We start from the raw sequence: 23,735 nt of genomic DNA on the forward strand, positions 1-23,735 counted from the left end.
CTATAAAGACCCACAAGTCTTCAGTGGGTCTAGAAAACCCTATTGGTCCCACTAAAAATACTCACTGGACTCTAGTGAGACTAGAAATAACAACATACTGGCCTTCAGTGGGTATACCCACTGAGTTTATGTGGTTCCATTAGGACCCTCTGGTCTTCTGTGGATCTATAAAGATTCACTGTCACTAGTGGGTCCATAAAAAGCACTGGTCCTCATTGGGTTATATATAAAAAGTGGGCGAATAAGACCCGCTGGTATTCAGCTGATCTATAAAGATCCACTGGCCTTCCAGCTGCTCTACAGAGATCCACTAGCCTCCAGTAAGGACACACTGGCCTCCAGCTGGTCTGTATACACTCATTGGCTTTCAGCTCATCTATAAAAACAATCTGGTCTCCAGGTCGTCCACAAAGACTCCCTGGCCTCCAACGTGTCCATAAAGGCTGCCTGGCCTCCATCTCGTCTATAAAGACACTTTGGCCACCAGGTTGTCAATAAAGACCCACTAGTCTCCTGCTGATCTGAAAGGATGTATTACGTTCAAATAGACCCATTGGCCTATACTCCTTGGCCGCCAGCTCGGCTATAAAGACTTCCTGGCCTCCAGCAGGTCTATGAGGTCCTACTGGCCTCCACATGGTTCATAGAGACCCACTGGTCTCCAGCTGGTCTAAAGATACTGCCAAGATAAGACCGCTACCGTCAGAATTGCAGGAAGTTGCCAAACGAGAATTGGGTGAAGATCCCCAACGAATACCGGAAGATTTGCAAGCATTGAAGAGATGGATCGAACAACAGCCCCATTTAAGGGCACGCACCGATGATCAGTTTTTGATACAATTTCTACGTGGCTGTAAATATAGTTTGGAGAGAGCTAAAGAAAAACTGGATTTGTATTTTGCACTGAAATCCAAGTATCCCGATATGTTTGGACCAACCGATATAGATGAGCCTCGTTTTAGGGAAATCTATAATATTGGGTAAGTTTAATAACGAAAGTTGGAATAATATTAAAAATTAAAATAATGATTTTAGATAAATAATAATTATATCCGAATTTGCTTTTAGGTGCTACACCATATTGCCCACACCCTTGAATGAAACTGGGCCACGCATAGTGGCATTTCAATACCACTATGACCCAAATAAATTTCACTTAGAAGATATATATTATCCCACCAGTGCCATGATGGAACTGACCTTACTCAACGACCCCTATGCCTGTGTTCATGGCATTGTTTATGTTTTTGATTTTGGCAAAATTACGGCACGGCACTTGCTACAGCACACACCCAGTGTTTGTAAGAAAGTTGTTACCTTTTTCGAAAAAACTTTGCCGCTGCGGATACGAGGGGTGTACTGCTTTAATGTCCCATCGGTTGCAGTGCAAATAATTAAATTTATTATTTCCTTGTGTTCGGAGAAAATACAAAGGAAGGTGAGAATTGGGTCTTATTTCAGAACATCGATATGGAAGTGAATGCGAAAATTAAATAAGAAAAAAAAAAAATAACAAACATATTTGGAAAAGTTTTGAATGTTTGTCTGGACTTTCGTATCGACACAGACCAACCCCTTGAAATCTAAAAAAATCAGTTTTTAATGGTTTTTTATAATTTTTTCCAGATGCATATTTTTGGCCACGACATAGAGGAGTTGACCCAGTTTGTACCTTTAAAATATCTGCCAAAAGACTTTGGTGGTGAGAATGGTGTGTGCAGTGAGTTAACTCGGGAATATGTCAAGGGATTGGAATTGTATCGGGATTATTTCAAAGACAATGCTCAGTATGGAACTGATGAACATTTGCGTATTGGAAAGATGTTTGATTTGGAAGGCCTTTATGGTGTGGGTGGATCGTTTAGGAAAATAATAGTCGACTAAGAAATAAAAAGTTAACACAGAAATATAAGTGAAGGTATTTTGCAATTTTTATTAAAATAAATATAAAATTGTAAATCAATGGAAATTTAGCTTTTTTTCACTCAAAAATAACTATCCAAATTTTTAGGAAATCAGGACATTTTTCGGTTTTGGGTTCATTTCAATAAAAAAAAAACAATAAGCTTCTATGGCAACCCAAATATTTCACTATGCGGACGATCCTAATATCATTCTTGGTTTTATACCCTACACCAAATACATCAGTCCAAATGACCTGAATTTTGGCACATCCAACCGATTTCAGTCTAGAAGCAAGTACATCAAATTTGATGAAAATCTGCAATGCCCTAATTTTAACATTTTTTTATACATTATTATTTCGGGTTAATTGTGCACCAAATGACCAATATCTGCCCAAATGACCTGAATTTTCGTAAAACGAACCGTATTTAGCCCAGAAACAGATAATCAACTTAGAAAAAAACGGCATTCAACAACAGTGATATTTGGTGCCAGATACAGCACAGAAATACCTCGGTCAAATTTTATTACGATCGATTCAGATTTGGATATAGCTCCCATATATATCCTTAATCCGATTTCGGGTTTATTGTGTAAATAAAGGCTTATATCAGCCCAAATTGAGTGAATTTCGCAACGTATGTAGGTTTCCATGTTGTGGAACTCGTCTCCGATATATATTTTTATACCCTCCACCATACATAGTATCATCGAAATAATCATTTTAGACCCCACAAAGTATATATATTCTTGATTAGCGTAAAATTCTAAGACGATTTAGCCCTGTCCGTCCGTCCGTCCGTCTGTCCGTCTGTTGTAATCACGCTACAGTCTAAACGAATTAAGATAGGAAGCTAAAATTTTGCACAGATCTCTCTTTTATCTGCAGGCAGGTCAAGCTCTAAGATGGGCTATATCGATCCACGATATCGTATAGCCCCCATATAACGGTACCCTCAAGTCAAGCTCGAAGTTGGCCTATATCGATCTACGACATCGTGGATCGTGGCCCCCATATAACGGTAACCTCCGATATTCGGTATTTTGAAGATGTTAACCACATTTTTCAATGGAGTGGTCTGAAACTTCACACAAGTAGTTCCTTGTGAATACTTTACCGCCTGAAAGAGAATTGTCTATATAGGTCCACGATATCGTATATCCCCCATATAACGGTACCCCCGATATTCGGTATTTTGATAATTTTACCCACATTTTTCAACGGAATTGTCAGAAAATCCATACAAGGAGTTCCTTGTGAGTACTTTACACCCAGACATAGATTTGTCTTAATAGATCCACAATATCATATATACTCCCATATATCGACACCTTCCTATATTAGATATTGTAAAGATTTAAAATAAAATTTAATGGATTTTATTTTTTTGAAAATTTTCTAATTTGTTCCAATTGGTGGAGGGTATTCAAAGTTCGGCCTGGCCGAACTTACTGCTTTTTTGCTTGTTTTAATACAATCCTTCTCGAAGTGATATCATGCACTCTATAGCACTGTTATTTGGTATAAAGGATTAAAATGTCTCCGTCAAATTTAGTGAAAATCGATTCAGATTTGGATATGCCTCCCATTTATTAGTTCCCTCTGAAAACAAACTATTACTGCTCTGAAGCTGTTGACAGGTGGTATAATCTACTTCAAATAAATTCTCTATTTTTTTTCTTTTCTTAATTTTATTTTAATCTGTTTTTTTAAATAATTTTCTTAATCTACAGCTAATTTTCTAAATGAACCGCCCATACCGAATGGTCCATCCAAATCGATTGGCTTGCCTATTCTCAATGATTCATCGGTGCCATATTGGGCATTTTCCTTAAAGTATTCACGAAATGAGTCGAAGGTTTTATTATATTCCTTGATCAATTCGTTGAGTGATCCATTGTTGCCGCCATAATCCTTGGGCAAATACTCGAGAGGAATATATTTTGTGAGATCATTAATGTTGTTACCAATAATAAAGAGCTGAAAGTAAAAATAAAATATGTGAGAAGATTAGATAAAAATATTATAACAAAATTAAAGAGTATCGATTCTTTATGGAATCTCTCGTAACGCAATGTAAGATGACGGGAATGCATGTTCTACCTATTTCCTTGCTAAATTTTGAGTGAAAACGGAATTTTTCGAAATTTGGTACTTACAAATTTTAATGGTTGCGAATATTGTCTATATATGTATATGTTGTCATATCTGTATACCGAATGTGACATATGTTGATCCATATTTTCATATATCCATATTAAAGGAATTATTTGAAATTAGATATTTCCGCAATGTGTAGACAGTCATCTAAAAAATGTTCATATATGTCCAAGTCCCGGTATAACATATACGGTAGCTTCCGATATTTGGCTATGATGCTGAAGATGTATCCCTATATTCAATTTTTTTCAATAGAACTGATAGAATTATTTAGAAAGGGATCATAATTGCGAAATTCGACGTTTTCATAGTTTTAGCCAAATTTTACAAAGGAATTGTATGACGTGTTTGTATTGGAAGTTCGTAATACATACCTACTACTTGTAAAAATGAGTACATCATGAATTCAAGAAATTTCCAAATCGATCTACGTGTTGGTTTTAGTACAACCCTATAAAGGTTCTGCCACTTTTTGGAACTTTGAAGGTTTTGGCTACATTTTAGAACGTATTTGCAATGGCTACAATAATTTCGTATTTTGGCGTTCATTTGCTCCCTATAAAATTTTACGAAATAGGATAAAAAGTATTTTCCAACAGATTTGCCTATAATTTAGCAATATTGTAGCCTTAGTAAGAGCAAGTAAAAAAATAAAATATTATAATTAATATATAAAAAAATATATCTTCAATAAAAAATGGACGATATTGAGCCACTTATTCTGTAGGTACCCCACAAAAGTTTCTTTTGTCAAGATTGGAACTACTGTGAAAGTGGAATATATCCAAAGTTTTATGTACTAAAAATTAAAGTTTTGAAAAATATAACCCATTTAAGCAAGTAAAAAAGCTGTAAGTTCGGCCGGGCCGAAATGTGAATACCAAAAAAAATCCGGTAAAATTCTGTTAAAGTCTTAAAAATACCGAATGTTGCCGTTATATTGGTCTATACGACGACGTGGACCTGCATATACAACTTTTCTCATAAGCCATCACAATATTCAATTGCATGGAGGTTATAAAATGTGGACCTGCACAGACAATTTGCTGGCATAGGCTGTAGTATCCATTACAAACTTCAAATACAAAATTTGAAATAGTTTCGGTAAATAATGTCGCTAAAATCATCAAAATGCCGAATATCGGGGGGTTAGGGTCTATACGACAACGTGGACCTGCATAGGCAACTTTTGTCATAAGCCATTACGACATTCAAATGCGAAACTTGACAAAAATTTGGTGAATAATGTCGCTAAAATCATCAAAATACCGAATATAGGTAGGTACCGTTATATTGGGGCTGTACGAAAACGTTGACCTGCACAGACAATTTTCTGTCAAAAGCTATAGTATCCATTACGAGCTTCAAATGCCAAATTTAAAACAATTCCGGTGAATAATGTATTTAAACTCATCAAAATACCGAATATAGGGAGGTACCGCTATATGGAGACTATACGAAGACGTGAACCTGTACAAACAATTTTTTGTCTTAGGCTGTACTATCGATTACGAATTTCAAATACCAAATTTGAAACACTTCCGGTGAATAAGGTCGCTAAAATCATCAAAATACCGAATATCGGGAGGTACCGTTATATGAGGGCTATACCAAACGTGGGCTATTTTCAATACCAAAAGTTCTGCAGACATAATATACATTTGAGTAAAATTTTATTTACCTATTTCATTCCACGGACGGACATCGCTTAATCAACATAGAAGTTTATGCTGATCAAAAGTTGAGCTAGCTTCTGTGGCGGAACATAGTTTGTATAATTCGGGATTTCCGTATAGCCCCCATATAATTATGATTTTTGCCACATTTTTTCCACGGACTTACCTAATAGTACATAATGGGCTCAGCTCCGGCCCAGAAAATTAAAAAAATAGGTCTACCTTTTCCTATAGCACATATATAACGATACCTACCGATACTCGGTATTTTGATAATACCTGTCAAATTTACCCACGAAATTGTTTCAAATTTGGTATTAAAATTGGAGGAGGTTCCCGTTGTGGTATGGCCCCCATACAACAGCCCCACCCACTTTAGGGCTTTTTGAAAAGTTTAACAGTATTATCTAAAAGGTCTAACTGGTATTTGTAGTTTAAAGTGGAACGCGTTTCAATTCAAAACTAAATGTTTATTTTTACTTGTTAGTAAACGTAACTGTCATAAATTGCAATATTAGATATAACGTAAAGACGTCCCCCAAACAGGTTATGCATAAATAAATTCTCAGGGTCGGTACTCCGTATGATGCTTTCTAACTTGATTAGTTAATTATTAAAATGTGGGAGCAAATTCACGTTATCTTATTTGCTCATACTACGCATTGGGAATACAATTAACCCGAAATCGGAGGAGGTTACATATTGAAGATGTATCTAAATCTAAAGCGATTTATCAATAGGGTTCGTCCGGCTTTTCAAACAATCAAAAACCAAAAGGTTTTCTTTAAAAATTTTTCAAATTGACCTATAGCACTGAAAAACTTTTTACGGAAAGTCTAAAAAAATTACTTCACTTATGTAATCCTTCTGAATATTTTATATGAGCAGATGTCGGATTTTTATATCAATAACGACTCGCTTTTTCTCGTCCTTATTTTTGGAAACTTAGAGGAAAGGATTTCCCCCCCCCCCCCCCCCCCATCAGCTATATTTACTTACCCTCTGTCGCAACTTTTCCGAACACAAGGTAAATATTACTCTCAAAATTTGCTGGGCAACTGATGGTACATTTATAAAATAGGCAGCACGGATACGGCAGGGCATTGATTTTTCCAAAAATGAAATGACTTTTTTACAAAAAGTTGGAGTAAATTGCAGCAGGTGGCTAGCAGTACATTCACCGAAATCAAATACGAAAACAAATCCATGGATAGAGGCATGAGGATCAGTGAGAAAGGTTATTTCGAACATGGCACATGTGGGAGGATAAATATCTTCTATGTTGAGATTATCCGGCGAATAACTGAAACGTCCCACACAAATACGGCAACCATTGCCGTTTAAAGGCTTGGGCAGTAAGACATAGCATCTAAGAAAAATTGGAGAAAAAAATATTAAAAAAATCAAGACATTATAAAAATGTTTAAAACCTACCCCAAGTTGTGCATTTGTCTAAATTTCGGATCATCCACATTGCATGGAGAAAACATGTTGGGATATTTGCTCTTCAGCGAAAAATACAAATCCACTTTCTCTTTGGCTTTTTCCAAACTGTATTTGGAACCCCTCAAAAATTGTATGAGAAATTGATCATCCATCCGAGCCCTAAGATGTGGCTGAATTCTTATCCATTCTTTCAAAGCTTCCAAATCGGCTGGTATCCTAGACGGCACTTCACCCAATTCCTCAATGGCAACTTTTTGTATATCTTCCGGCAGTGGTTTTACTTGTGACATCCTCGTTCAGACTGAAATCCACTCAAGAACTGAACTGATATTTATAAAATTTGGTTAGTTGTTCCAAAATAATAAATAATTTAAATTGAAAAATGTAAATAAATTTTAAATTTTATAGTATTAAAAAACCTGTGGACATGCAGACCAACCGAACCTCCGAACCTAACTCAAGAAAATTTTAAAAATAATTTAAGTAGTTAGTGCTCATAGTAGCAGCATCCAGTTCGTTATTGCATATTCACAGCTAGAAACGCGTCTAATAAACATTTCGGGTTTATTGTCTTCAACTGGTCGCATGTTGTTAACTTTTCATTTGAAAACTGGAATTTTTAATATATTTGAGGTTACTGTTTTGATGTCGCTGCAATCAAATTAATAAAAAACTTGAATTTTAACTATGTTTGAATATGCACCCGAATCATTGAGTCAAATCTGTGAGTAAAATTCGAGTAAATAAATGTTTTTAAAAAATATTTCAAAAATATTAAGGGTATTCAAGAGAGACCACAATATCTATGGACTACATGAGAAGTTTTATCGATTTAAAAAGAATTAGAGAATTAGTATTTAGAGCAAGGAGACAGAAAAACACAAATGCAATACTACAGAGTGAGATGAAAAAACTGCTGGACCGCCATAACAGGCGATGGTCGCTTTTCACTCGTATTAATCGAACGTGACATCAGAATAAATGCCGAATATTAGCGCGAAAGTAAAAAAAAGGCGTTTGACTTTGTTGCAGTATTTCAGGGACTTGATCTTGCTTGTGGAAGTCTCTCCCCAGAAAAAATATCCCAAAATTAGGTTGATAATAGAGAAGCATCAGTAGTAACACGAGGACTTTAAAATTTTCTTCAAAACATATTCCGAAATCTTAAAATAGAAAATGTCAGATTATATATGCAAATCGTTTTAAAAAGTGACTGATGACTTGCAGTACGTTTGCATATAAAGGGGTTTGGATTAAAATTGTCACATTCACTACTTATACTCTAAATAAATCCTCTTAAAGTTGGTTAACCCTAAAAAAACTCTATTATAAACATGGCATTATCTTCATATAGGGCAACAAAAAAATGTCTACATATAAAATATATTTTTATACCCTACAACACTATGTGTTGGGGGTATTATAAGTTTGATTGGGCTAAAAATTATGTAACACCTCGAAATATTGATTTCCCACATAGGAAAGTATATATGGATCTTCCTATCTCGCCGAGCTGAGTCGATCTAGCTATGTATGTCCGTCTGTCCATCTGTCCGTCTGTCCATGTTAATTTGTAATCACTCTACAGGTCGCAATTATGGCCCGATCTTCACGAAATTAAGAATGGAGTTGGGGATAGGGCCAGAATAGAACCCTATTTCTTTTCAAGATGATCGCATAATATCTAGGGGTTGAAATGAAATTCATATTCGCAATATGCACTCCACAACAATGATATTTGATACCAGATATTAGACACAGCGTAGAAATACCTCTGCTAAATTGGTTCGAGTTAGGTTCAGATTTCTATATATCTTCTTCATCCGATTTCACGGCTGATTTGCACCAAATATATTATATCTGCCCAAATTGCATGGATTGTTGCACATTCAATCGAATTTATCCTGAAAGTCGATTTAGCCATGTTCGTCCGTTTGTCTGCTGTAATCACGCTAGGGTCCAAACGACATGCGATAGATAGCTAAAATGATGCATAAAGTTGTGTTTTGTCTGCAGTCAGGTCAAGTTCGAAGATGAGCCATATCGGTCAACGTTTTCGCTCCCATATAAGCGTACCTCTCCATGTTCAGTATTTTGACGGTTTTAACAACTCTATCTAACGGAATAGTTTATTATTCGGAATTTAGAGTTTTCCTTCTGTGGCAGAACTTTGTTTTTTTGGTTCCACATTTTTATATAGCCCCCATATAAATGTACCTTCCAATACGATTTAGCCATACTCTCTGACGGAAAAGTTTAAAATTGGGTTTTTAGAGTTCATAACATGTTCTTCCTTCTGTGGCAGAACGTGGAAGATAAAGACCCACGATAGCCCCCACATAAAAGTTTCTCCCGATTTTCGATATGGTGACGATTTTATCAACAATCCATTTTATGACAATCCGCATTAAGAATTCATAATATGTTCAACCTAATGTGACAGAACATTACCTATATAGGTCCCCATTTTCTTTTGGTTCCCATATAAAGGTACTTCCCAAAGTTTGATATTTTAACGAAATTACTAAAAGTTCAGCAATTGGATTCCGTAATGGATTCTTCTGCTTTTATAGAACAACAATTCACCCGATATTTGATATCTTAGCGATTGAAGCCAACCTTTTTACGGAATTGTTGGAAGTTTGTATTGTATGTTCCTAATAACAGAAGGGAGTCTTACCTCCGAATGCTGGAATTTCGGCATTCACAGACACATTTTTATTTTCCTAATTGTGAAGGGTATTAAAAGTTCGGCCTGGCCGGAATGTCTGTCAAGTACATATATACGTACAAAGTGGCGCAAAGTAAACTTCCGATGTTTTTTGGCTGTAATTAAGACATTAGGGGCCAATTGTAAAATTTATAGCATATGCTGATAGGAGGATTACTTTTGTGCCACCTTGTATTTGTTCTTACACTACTTTTTCGGTAATGATCTTCATAATAACAGAAATCAATTTTCAATTGATAACGCAAAACGCACTTTTCTCAAAACATAATAATTTGAGATTAGACACACCGAAATATATACTTTCCCACAAATAATTATTTCAATGAGCTATAAACGGAATGGCAAACTTTACTTAAATTCCATATTTAGTGAGTGTATAAAAATAATCAAAAATCCTGAAAACATCCCAATATTTATGTAAAAAAGTTCTTTTAATTTCGCAAATGTCATTTTTGCCAGTGAAATGGGTTGTTAAAAAGTCTTCAAATTACCGAAGAGTCGATCGTACCTATTTCCTGCAACAGAGGTTGTTATTTATTACGAGTTTTAAATACCAAATTTTAAAAAATCTGTAAATTATATTACTAAAATCACGAAAATTCCAAATATTCGTACGCTCTGCTCTATGGGCGATATAAGAAAAACAAATTCAAAATACCGAAGTTTAAACGATTATCTGAACAGAGCAATAATTATCAGTGTCCAATTTTAAACTATTCGGTTAGAAAATGTGTTCTAAATCGTAAAAAATATCGAATATCGGGAGGTCTCGAACGTAACCAGTTTCCTGACAAAATTCGAATGTGTGTTATCTGAATTTATGTAAATGAAATATTTTTTCGAAATAATGCTCGACTTTATTTATATACTAATCTGCCAAGTTCTGACTAAATTTTGAGAAAATTGTTTTATAATTTCTCATTAGTAAATAAAAGAAAATACTCGTAGTACCTCTCTCTTAAGCGTCGAGGGGTTTAAAACAATTTAAGAAAACAAAACTCAACACACTCCTCAACAAAGGGTTATGACAATAAAATCTCCATCATTTATCGAAATTAGTGTATATTCCTTCTCCATCTTTATTCCATGTTAATCCACTACCAACTGACGAAAAGATCCACCCACTCCATACAGGCCATCCAAATCGAACTTTTCACCAACTCGCAAATGCTCGTCAGTACCATATTTTGTATTTTCTTTGAAGTGATCACGATACTGTTCCAAAACTTTGATATATTCCTGTGTTAACTCACTGCACAGACCATTTTCGCCGCCATAATCTTTGGGCAAATATTTTAGGGGTATGTGTTTGATCAAGTCCTTTATGCCATGGCCCAGGACATGCATCTATGGAAAATTAGAGAAAATAACTATTTTTTGGGCCAACTTTTAAAAGTTTGAATTCACTTACCTTCTTTTGTATTTTCTCCGAACACAATGAAATGGTAAATTTCAATATTGGTTGAGCTGCCGCGGGAATATTAATAAAATAAACTCCGCGCACCCGAAGTGGTAGAGACTTCTCCAAATATGTTACCACTCTTTTGCAGATACTCGGTGTTAGTTGTAATAAATGTCTTGCTGTTAGTTTTTCAAAATCAAAAATATACACAAATCCATGTATGCCAGCATAGGGATCATTGAGCAGGGTCAATTCCAACATGGCACTGGTGGGAAGATAGATATCTTCTATGCTCATTTTATCAGGATCATAATTATATTGATAGAACAGGATTCGGGGACCATTTTCGTTCAAGGGCGTTGGTAATAGGGTAAAGCACCTTAAATTTAATAATTTGTCTTATATTCCATTAATAAATTCCATTTGCAATCCTTACCCTGTATTATGAATTTCCTTAAATCTAGCATCATCCACATCCGTAACTGCCAGCATTTGTGGATATTTGGTCTTCATGGAGAAATATAAATCAATCTTGACTTTAGCCTTTTCCAAACTATATTTACAACCTCTCAAAAATTGTATCAGAAACTGATCATCTGTGCGTGCTCTCAAATGGGGCTGTTGTTCTATCCACGTTTTTAGTGCCATCAAATCTTGTGGTATTCTATCGGGCACCTCGCCCAATTCTTCCATGGCAATTTTTTGCAATTCCGGTGTTAGTGGTTCTATTTGTGGCATCGTTCTTCATGTGTATGCTATATTTGAAAGTAATTGAAATTGTACTTATATTTATAACTTTTTTGGAGCTAAAATTTTTGACAACCCTACTTGAATCATTAATTATATGAGAGGATGAGAGGCATATGTCGTATTCATGTTATTAATAGCTTTCTGCCTCACATGCAATACCTCAGTCTACATCTGGAACACGGGCGCTTTCGTGATGGTATTTAAAAACACATTAAAATGTTTTGAAATATTAGCACAAATGATTTAAAATTCCCAAAAAACAGTTATCAAATAAAACAATGTCAATGCAGCTGTGCAAACACGAGCTATGAATTCTGTTAGGAGAAATAAGAGAACAAGAAAAAATAGAGTAACAACCGTCTATACTGAGCTTTTCATATGGTGCGGTGATGTGTTTATAGATGGATTTAATCTAAAAACCTGCAGGCAGGTTCGAAGATGGGCTAAATCGGTCCACTCGTATACACGATGAGATGAAAAAACGGCAACCAACTTCAGACTGCTGTCATTTCTATGCCACTCGTCCGACAGCTGCTAAAATTATTCCAGTGACAATTCATTATAGTGTTTACAAGCCTACAAAAGCATTTTGGTAAAAATTTTCCAGAGAAAAGTTATTCGTGATGGAATTCAAGCATGATTTCTTTATATTTGGCTGGAAAACCACAAGTGGCTATCGTTAGAGCACTCCAGTATTTAAATGTGAATAAATCGTTGTGTCTCGTACCATCGCTCATTACCGTGATCCTGGTAGCGTAGCCCGACGTCAAGGAAGTGGACGGAACAAAACAGCAACATCAGCAGAAATGGTTCGAAAAGTAAAGAAGCGACTTGATCGAAACCCGCGTCGCATTGACCGAAAAATGGCTCGTGAGCTGAACATATCACAATATTCCATTCGGCAAATATTGAAAAATGAACTTGGGGTAAAGCCATTGAAAAAATGAGTACCTTCGGATGGCCACCAGAACTTAAGCGCCGGCCATGGTGATGGTGTGGGCCGCCATACACAGCCGATGGTCGCTCTCCGCTCGTATTAATCGACCGTGGCATCAGAATAAATGCCGAAAATTATCGGAAAATATATCCTGAAGGGTGTATTAAAGCCTTGGGCACGAAAAGTTTTTGGCAGTAGACCTTGGATATTCCAACAGGAATCAGCACCATCGCACTCAGCATGCGCCAAACTAGAATGGTTACAGCGCACAATGGCCACCAAAATCTGGCATCAGAATAAATGCCGAATATTAGCGCGAGTATTATGCCGAATATTACAGCGCACAATGGCCACCAAAATCTCCGTATACCGATCCGTTGGACTATTGTGTCTGGAGTATTTTAGAAAGCATGGTAGGCACTACAAAATACCAACGTGTCGATCACCTAAATCGCCGGGAATGGGCAAAAATACCGCAGAGCAACATTCGGGCAGCGTGTGACTGTTCCATTGGCCACTTGAAGGCCACAATTCGAAAAAATCTAAACTTATCCTAAAATTTGTTGCTATTTCCGACATTTCTTGCTTTCATTCAATAAAATTAAAAAACAAGTAAGCAAAGGCTATAGTCGTGCGGGGCCGACCATGTGATACCCTACAACACTACAATATGTTAGAAACCCCCTAATGTCCAAATCCATTTTGAAAGATTTCGCTTTTGAAATTACCAAACATTTGCCCAATATCGCCGTCGTGCTTTTAGTTGTGTGGTCCATTTTACAACTAAATATAATCCAATGGTCAGCCGAAAGGCTAGAATTCTTCTGTGTCTTTTACTCTCTTTTCAGACGTGTCGATTGACTTCGATTGTGTAATCACGATTTTTTTTAGTTTTTGGTTCATTTGAAACCCTAAATATTTTGCGAAAGTAAGAGGTGCCTCTGTATTTCCAAATGTAGGCTCATCTATATGATATGCTTATCTACGATATTTGGCTATATTCGTCAACGAAATCAGCATAAAAAGGCAGAAGTTCGCCTTTTGTGTATTTCGGATATCGCCTGCAAGTAATGTTCTAATTTTTTCACACAAAAGTAGTCGTCCATTCTACCCGCTGTCCTTAATTCTAACTTCATGCGAGATTTCGTATCCATTAGTTTCTATTTGTGACCTTTATAACTGCTACAAAATCAGGAACATTTTTAGTTGTTGGTCCAGTTCAACCCCTAAATATATTGCGGACATCTTTGAAAAAAAAATAGGCCTAGCCCTTCTGAGTCTAACCCTGCCCTTATGAAAATTTTCGTGAGGATCGGACGATAATTGCAATCTATATAAATAACCCCAACCTGTGTTGTAAGGTGAAAAAATATCACAAAATATACACTTCAATATTATAAGTCAAATTGAAAAAATCACATGCGATAAAAAATATGAAAATATAAAAGGAACGAGATAGGAAGATCCATATATACTTTCCAGTATATATATATGGATCTTCCTATCTTCCATATATACCAATATTTCGAGGTGTTACATAATTTTTGGCCAAATCAAATTTATAATACCCCCAACACATAGTGTTGTAGGGTATAAAAATAGAAATTATGCCGTTTGACTTTGTTGCATTTTTTTATCTCACCCCATATAACTTTACCCTCCGATTTTTGGTATTTTCATGATATTAGCCACATTTTTCAACTGAATTGTCTAAAAATCCACAGAAAGTGTGTGAGTACATTACCCCCTGAAAGAGAATTGTATTTATAGGTCCACGATATAGTATATCTCCCATATAACGGCACCTTCCGATATTCGGTATTTTGATGATTTTTGCCACATTTTTCAATGGAATTGTCTGAAAATCCACACAAGGATTACCCCTGGAAATTCGGTATTTCAAGTTTCGTATATAAAATTTATTTAACATTTCTCCTGCAAATGCTCCACATCCTCGTATAGCCATCACATAACGGTTTTTATTTGAGCGGTATTTTTCGACGATATATATATATATATATATATATATATATATATATATATATATATATATATATATAAAAATATATATATATATATATATATATATATATTTTTTTTTTTTTTTTTTTTTTTTTTTTTTTGAAGAATTTCAAGTCTTTTCCGAATGGTGGAGGGTATAAAAAGTTCGGCCCGGTCAAACTTAGCTTCTGTTTTACTTGTTTTTAATGAAATTATCATTACACAAGGAGTTCCCTCTCAGTACTTTATCCTCCTGGAAGAGTATTGTCCACATAGGTCCACGTATCGTATATCCCCCATATAACGGTATCTCCCTACATTCATTTTGATGATTTTACCTACATTTTTCAATAGAATTGTCTGAAATTTTACACAAGAATGCACTTTATCCCTTGGGAGAGAATTGTCTACGTTTTCACATAACCCCATACAACCAAAATTATTACCATTTCGTACTCATAGGTACGAATTTCCAAAACTACATATATTCCTCAGTCCTAAAAAGCAATAGAAATCTTATCTCTCAATTTCAGAATTCTAGCTCTATTGGTTCCCCCAAATCAAAATTGGGGCACTTTTCGTGCACTTTTCGTGCACAGAAGTAGAAATTTCGAAAAATCCCTCCATATCCCAATCCTACACTCCGCCAGGATGTTAATTTCAAATTTCAGGATTCCAGCTCCATCCGTTCCTGCAAATTCAAATTGTGCCAAATTTAGTACCTCTTAGTACTTTTCGTATACATGAGTACACACTTCCAAAACTACCTCCTTACTTCGACTCCACTCGTCAATCTTCATTCCCATTCCCATAGTTGATTTCTGTACTTTTCGTACACTTATAGTGAGAATTTCCAAAAATCCCTTGGTACGTCAGCGACCCTCATTTCAAATGTAAGAGTTTTAACTCTACTGCTTCCTCAAATACAAAGGGTACCATATTTAGTACCTTTTAATACTTTTTGTAACATTCTAGTACGAATTTCCAAAAACCCAGCGGACCAAGAGTGACCCTCACCCAAAATTGCATTCGAAATTATATATTACAAGTGAAAATTATGCTTTAATAGAACAGTGTGGCTTTTTTGTTCGGGATACCGTAGTATTTTGTTGTTGCAAAATGGTCAGTCTTTATCCCTTTATTGTTGTTTTTATAAAAACAACATTTGTTTATTAGTGGAGAACGATGGTAATGTTTACCAGGGGATAAGGCAGGGAATACCTAGGTTTCGGAAAGAGCCACCAATCCTCATCAGTTCCCTTGTTTTTTGTCTGGGATATTATCCCCAGTAGTTATTTCAAAAATAACTTCTATGACAAAAATGCTTTAATTTATTTATCACGTTTCAATTATAAATCAAAATCTCCCTTAATATTCAATTTTCTAAGAATAGTGTCAAAGGAAGAAGTATTTTAGATCGAGTTTCAGTGTGAGTCTCTTAACAAAAGAAATTCGAATACTTAACATGAAGCATAGAAAATTATCATCAATTTCGATTTATAAAAAAAACGTTTTTATATTCGGCAAATGTAGTACTTTTTAATTGAAAATGTTGGAATCTTAAAGGGTCCAGAGGCTTAGGATTTTTTTATTGAACTAATCGTAAATTTCAAATGAAATTTCCTTTTCTTAATTTTTACATTATTGATTTTTCCAAATTTGTGGTTGGCTATTGGCAATGCAAATTTTTAAAACTGACAACCATGCAAAATTACCTACTTGCAATTCCGGGAGCTATCCAACAGCTTCGAGCCTCTTAAGCAGCTGCTTTTTCTGCTGAATCTGTTAAAAATTCTCGATTCCTTAAAACTTGTCCTTAAATTTCCATAAAACTAAGAAAACCACAAGAGAATGCAAATATTTTACCGTAAGCAAGGACATTGTAACAACGCCCCAAGACAAACAATACCAGAAACTGCTACTACAACAATTGGTCTAATTGTCCTGCTGGCTAAAAATGGAAAATTGCAAGAAAGCAAGAAGCAAAAAAACACCGTTTTTTCCAGGATATTGTTTTGTAAACATTCAATGCCCACCAGATATCCAATCACAAACAGAAAGACACAAAAATGCTCTCCAGAGATTTGATTACTCGCAAATGAACAAACACTGGCAACCAAAAAACGACGACGACGACGACGACGAACAAAACAAAACATCCCAACTGCATTGCATTGTTGAACAACCTTCGCCTGCATCAGGCAACGGCCACAGCAGCAAACAGTAGTCCTGTACACATATCACCGGTAGCACAACTTGGACCTTGGTTGCAATTTGCAATGTGCAACAACTTGCAGCAAATGGCATTCAAATGAATGGAATTGTGTAGCTGGATAGTTAGCTAGCTATCTAGGTGGCAGGCTGGCTGCCAGTGTGTTTGTCGTGTGCACCAAATGAGGAGGCCCAACGAAAACCGCATGAAGTCCAAATATAGAAAAAAAATCTTTGTTCTTCTTCTGTGTGTGGTTGTTTTTTTTTTTTCCTTGAGTTTTCAAGGTGATCGATAAGGGGTTCAATTCTAAGAATCTGCATACACAATGAATGGTCAATGTGTGATTGAACGAAATGGTGCAAACATTGCCAAGTGCACAGTAGTCTCGGCAAAACATGTGATGGCCCATAAAACTACTGGTGCTGCTGGAGAATTAGCCTTGAATTGCATAGGAATTTAGGTTGAAAATACTTTTGTATTGAAATGATTTAATTTGACTCTTTCCAGAGATTCGTTTTGCAGCTGAATTTTTGTAATCAATAAAATAGCTACTGAGACGTGTTACCGTGCTAAAGGACCTTGATTCCTTTCAATGGCATAATAGCCAAGTAAAAGGATTCCACTTTTCAATCAACAAAATAGCTACTGAGACGTGTTACCGTGCTAAAAGACCTTGAAAGGAATTATGGCATAATAGCCAAGTAAAAGGATTCCACTTTTCAATGCTTTTGTTGAGAGATAGTATTTTTTTAATAGTTTTATAACATTCTTAATATGACGCGATGCAGATATTGCAGGTTAAAGGTGTAGCTGTATAAATTCACGTTGCGAGTCTTTCATAATTAAAAACCAGTAAAGAAAGTCGGCCCGACCGACTTTATGATACCCTACACCACTTTGCATATTTAGTGTAGCATCACATAACAAATAAAAGTGTTTATGGAGAATTTGTGAGAATTAAATCATACCCACTACGATTATAGTCATAATTTAAAGTCCATAGGAACAAATTTATGAGAGCAATATCCTCCTCTAAATCGATTTTTACTATTCATACCCTACAACACTATGTGTTGAGGGTATTATAAGTTTGATTGGGCCAAAAATTATGTAACACCACGAAATATTGGTTTCCCACATAGGAAAGTATATATGGATCTTCCTAGCTCGCCGAGCTAAGTCGATCTAGCTATGTATGTCCGTCCGTCCGTCTGTCCGTCTGCCCATGTTAATTTGTAATCACTCTACAGGTCGCAATTATGGCCCGATCTTCACGAAATTTAGAATGGAGGTGGGGCTAGGGTCAGAATAGAACCCTATTTCTTTTGGAGATGATAGCATAATATTTAGGGGTCGAAATGGACCAAAAACTGAAAAAATGTCGGATTTTGCAGTAGCTATACAGGTCGTAATTATAGACCAGTCGACGCGGAACTTCGCATGTAGCTAGAGTTTAGGGCGGGGAAGAAGCCTACCAATTTGGGTGGTCATCGGATAATATATTTTGTGTTGAAAAAATTCAAAATTTTTTACTAAACCGCGAATTTTTTAAATCCCGGCGAAATCACAAAGCCATGACGAGTTTACTTATGATCTTTACATTGATGTCAATATCCATCAATCGGATATATATGTGCGACATATATGTCTACCAAAGAAGATATGCTTGAAAGATCTCATATATGTCGAGAACGGCTGAACCGATTTCGACAGTTCTCATTAATTCAGAATGGCCTCTTGGCAGGAAAGAAAAAACATCAAAAAATCGCATAAAAATATCTCTCTAAAGATGAGAATATTGATTTTCTAACATTTTCTCATATTTTTTTTTTAAATTTTGTCATATTTTTGGCATATTTTCATTTTGAATTAAACATTTGGTAATATTTCTACAGCTAACAAAACTAAGTAGTTAGGATATCAGGATATCATATACAGATCTCATTTATGGCCCGATCCTTACGAAATTTTGCATGGGGATACGATGAGGGTCAGAATAGAAGCCTACTCTTTTTGGAGATGATCGCCATAAATTGTCAGCAGGTCGTAATTATCGCCCGATCCTCATGCACATTTGAATGGGGGCTACCGGACATTGCAACAACATTGGCCATCCAAAAATATTCAATGTGGGAAATAGTTTGCCAACTTTTGTAGACAAAATACGAAAAGTGACTTTTTGGAGAATTCACAAATACAGGAAAGACGCACTTCTGACTATTTCGTTAACGCTGATTTCGTTGAAGAATATAGTCAAATGGCTGTATCTCATATAGATTCGTTTCAGTAAAAAACCAATAATAAATGTTAATCTTTTGCCACTTCTGAGAGATTATAGGTCTTTGGGAAATATTGGTTCCAGATCTAGGAAGACCATTTAAATTAGTTTAAGTTGCTATTATTCGAAAATTAGAGAACGAAACCTGATGGTTTTCTTTTATTATTTGTCACAATGTCTTGTGGAATTCTTTCGAGTATCTCTCCTATATAAACTGTATCGTTTATTATAGTGTTGTAGGGTATTCAACGGTCGGCCCCGCTCGACTGTAGCCTTTGCTTACTTGTTTTTTATTTATAAAGGGGAAGAGATATTAAAATTTTTTTTACATAATCGTGGTTTTACAGCATAAATCAAATAATACAAATTGTATCCAAATATTATGATGTTTAAATTTTGCATCAATTATCATACTCGTCGTGAGTGGGATTCACAATTTTTCAAAATTTTCACCGAGGGAAGGGATAAAAGAGAGAGTAAAATATATATCTAGGTACAATAGTTTTTATGAAAATTTAATTCAAAATGCATATATTACCACTAAAAAGGATGTGTTTAATTTTTTTGCGTCTAATTTATCACGTTTCAATTGTAACTCAAAATCTTCCTTAATATTTACTTTTTTTGGGGAAAGTGCCAAGGGAAGAAATTTTCTAGATCGAATTTAAATTGCACCAATTGCGATACTTCCATCGTCGAGAGTGGGAAATAGAGATTAAGCACACTATTGCGCGTCATCTTACTTCTGTAAAAAGGAAAATTGGGATGCATTTGATAATTTCATATTTTATGCAAGTTATGAAAAAAAGGATTGATATTTTCAATTTTTTCTACTGACATAAGTCTAATGGAATGTTAGGACACGAGATGTATGAGTTCTACACAAACTTTAAATATTTTAGTGGAGGTGGCAGAAGAAGAGGATCAATTCATCACATTTTTTCGCAGGATTTAAGATTGTCATGAATAAAATTTATTATAAGAGCCATATTTTTTTTAAAATGGTGACTCCGACATAAAACCACCACAAACAGAACTTAGAGAAACAAAATAAGGTAGTTCTAAAAGAAAGTAGTTCGAGCAGTGCTTCAGCAGTCACCAAGTCTTGCTTCTATATTCAAATGGTAGAATTCCTATAGTTGCCTAGTTAGCCTCGCAAAGATGGAGAAGTCTGGGGAAATACTTTGAGGCGAAGAAACGAAGGCAATGACTCAACAACTAGTTTAACCAGTAAGGAAGGGTCAAAAGTCGGGCAGACCGACTATATGAGACCCATACCACTATGCTTTTTTAGTAGAGCTCCCGTAACAAAAAAATTTTATATTTGGAATTTAGGTGACGTAGACCATACCAACTATGACCCACATTTGAATACTATAGCTATATCTAAGGCGATTTTCGCCAAAATTTGAAGCAATTACTTTTAGGATTAATTCTGTCGAAAGTGCCAAAATTCATTCCATTTGGTCTGATATTAGCCATTTGGTTCGCAAAAAAACCTTAAATCGGATAAATACATGTATGGGAGCCATATCCAAATCTAAATCGACTTTAACAAAATTTAAAATACTTATTTCTTAGCTGTATCTCATATCTGGTACCGTAAATCATTGTTGTGGAGTGCATAATACGCATGTGAGGGACCTAAAACCTATATCTGAACCGATTTTCATACAATTTTAAGTACTTGTCTCTACAATGAATTCCGTCGGAAGTGCCAAAATTCATTGGGGCTGATATTAGCCATTTGATGCACAATAAACATGAATTCAGATAGAGATATATATGGGAGCTATATCCAAATCCGATTCGATATCGATAAAATATAACTTTGCCTTCCATAACTTACCAATGATGTACTTGATTCTTGACTGAATTTGGAATGATATTAGTCATTTGATACACAATAAACCTGATATCGGGTAAAGATTTATATGGGAGCTACATCCAAATCTGAACCGATATTTGCAAAGGTATTTCTGAGCTCTATTAGATATCTGCTACCAAATATCATTCTTGTGGAGTGTATATACTCGGGATGAGATCAATAGCTTATGTGAGATCAATATTGCGAATTATTACGAATCTCTTTGACCCAATAATATTGCCTCTTCCCATAGTCTTGTAGGGTATTAAGAGGGTTAATAAAATTTGAAAAAAATAAGTATGTTAACCTTAGGGACTTTCAATAATTTTTGTACTTCAAACCATTTCCAACATAATTCGGAATTCGCGGTTTTGTGGATATTGCCTTCCGTTTTCTCCTCCTAATATATCTAAAAAATCTATCCACTTGCTGATCCTGAGCATGGGATCCGTAATCAACAGAAGGACGTTACACGGAATATCAAGACAACATTAGTCGAATACTCATCCTGAATAGTCTGTGCTATAGAAAACTCACCCAAACCGTTCAATATCTCGTGCAATCATACTATAAATTCAAAACAAAACAAGTAAAGAAACATTAAGTTCGGCCGGGCCAAACTTTTAATGCCCTGTAAAGGAAACATTAGAAGAAATGTGGCAAATACCATTAAAATGAAGAATATCGGGAGGTATACCAATTTTCAGACAAATCATCAAAATACCGTTATCATGGACCCATACATGCAATGTTTCGCCACCGGAGCTGGAACCCATTATGACCAACAAATACCAATTTTCAGACAAATCCGTGAAAAAATGTGGCAAAAATCATCAAATCACCGAATATCGGGTGGTACCCTTATATGGGGGCTATACCAAAACGGGGACCTATAATTACAATGTTTCGCCATACGAACTAGGACCCATTATGACCCACAAATACACATTTTTAGAAAAATCAGTGAAAAAATGTGGCAAAAACCATCAAAATACCGAATATCGGGAGGTACCGTTATATGGGGACTATACCAGAACGTGGACCTATCATTTCAATACAAATTGCTCTGCTAAATTTTGGAGCTCTACGTCAAATAATGTGGGCTGTATCGTGATTTCAACAGACAGACAGACAGACAGATAGACGGATCGACTTAGAATTTTATGCTTATTATGAATATATATACTTTGTGGGGTCTACGACGAATATTTAAGGATGTTACAAGCCGAATGACAAAGTTAATATACCCTCCTTTCAAAGGTGGAGGGTATAATAAATATTTCTGAAACCTGTGAGATTTTTCTTCAGGTGGTTCATGCCTTATTTACCATTCCTATGAGAAGTGTGTCTACCCTAAAAATAGTAGCAAGATAGAAGCAACCGATCGTCAGCGCTATTTCTGCTCGTGCTACTACAAACTACTGTGATTTGTTTTGTCTAAAACAAAAAAACTATAAAAAACTATTAGTTACGCATGCGCTTTAACGCATAACTAAATGCAACATTGTATGATGCTAGCTATAACAAGAACCTACACCAGACAACCGGGCTGCAAGTTGACCGGCCTGGTAATTGTTGCAGGCGTAACTAACGTAGAAAGTGTGTCCAGCCATGGGGACGCACGCACGCGTATTTGCTTCTATTTCGCACAACAACACAATTGGCCAGCTTCAAGACATTTCGTCACACTTCGCAGCCGGGGAGTTGAGAAAATACTTCATTCTGCCATGAATTCCTGGCGGATGTCACTGATGGCGAATGATCTGCAGCTTCAGCTAGCATTGAAATGTTCTTGATCTGCCATTTGAATGTGCATTCACTGTCCACACAAATTGTCTGGCTTGTCGTTCATTTAGTACACCCACCACCACCAGCACCACCATCATTGTCGTAGTCACAGTCACCAGTTAGTCAGGCAGCAGCATCTACATCATCGTCGTCATCACCTGGTAGCATCAACAGTAGGCATAACAAATTATGCCGGTATCCTGTTTGGTCCATTGCATTTTGTCTTGGCACTGTTGTTGTTGTTGTTGTTTTCTTTTGTTTGTTGTTTTGCGTTCCTTTTGAAAGCGAACGAGAGAGTGTGCGAGCGAGTGTGTGTGTGTGTGTCAGCATCATCATCCTCATCTCTGGTGCGTTGTCACCAGTTGTCATTCCCTTTCATGGGCATTTGAGCTTAACGAAATGTTGATTTTTTCGGACTTCAGCTGGGAATGGATGTTACAATAAGCGTTACAAATTTGCAACTGGACAAATGTCATGTTCGCAATTTGTGTTAACGCTTGATAACCATATAAAAATTGAAATAAATTGAGTGGAAATTACGGCCCCGGTAATGTCCTTGTGTTAAATGTCAAATGTAAAAT

General features: G+C 35.8%; 3 protein-coding genes across 3 annotated transcripts; 1 reads left to right on the plus strand and 2 right to left on the minus strand.

The window, feature by feature from the left end:
• The first annotated feature begins 636 nt into the window (after positions 1-636).
• Positions 637-1,912, plus strand: LOC101894084 (alpha-tocopherol transfer protein). Its single transcript, XM_005179148.4, has 3 exons — positions 637-980; positions 1,069-1,438; positions 1,627-1,912. The coding sequence occupies exons 1-3, from the start codon at positions 637-639 to the stop codon at positions 1,882-1,884; spliced, it is 972 nt and encodes a 323-aa protein (XP_005179205.1). The 3' UTR covers positions 1,885-1,912.
• LOC101893910 (alpha-tocopherol transfer protein-like) lies at positions 1,910-7,496 on the minus strand. Its single transcript, XM_005179147.4, has 3 exons — positions 7,177-7,496; positions 6,742-7,111; positions 1,910-3,886 (listed from the first exon to the last, which is right to left on the minus strand). Exons 1-3 carry the CDS (start codon positions 7,476-7,478, stop codon positions 3,629-3,631), a joined length of 930 nt encoding a protein of 309 aa, XP_005179204.1. The 5' UTR covers positions 7,479-7,496; the 3' UTR covers positions 1,910-3,628.
• Positions 7,497-10,915: 3,419 nt separating this feature from the next.
• Positions 10,916-12,075, minus strand: LOC101893742 (alpha-tocopherol transfer protein-like). The gene is made up of 3 exons (XM_020035274.2): positions 11,758-12,075; positions 11,331-11,700; positions 10,916-11,266 (listed from the first exon to the last, which is right to left on the minus strand). The coding sequence occupies exons 1-3, from the start codon at positions 12,057-12,059 to the stop codon at positions 11,009-11,011; spliced, it is 930 nt and encodes a 309-aa protein (XP_019890833.1). The 5' UTR covers positions 12,060-12,075; the 3' UTR covers positions 10,916-11,008.
• Between the last annotated feature and the right edge of the window lie 11,660 nt (positions 12,076-23,735).

This window comes from Musca domestica, unplaced genomic scaffold (assembly GCF_030504385.1).
Source record: "Musca domestica strain aabys unplaced genomic scaffold, Musca_domestica.polishedcontigs.V.1.1 46, whole genome shotgun sequence".
Classification (NCBI taxonomy): Eukaryota; Metazoa; Arthropoda; class Insecta; order Diptera; family Muscidae; genus Musca; species Musca domestica.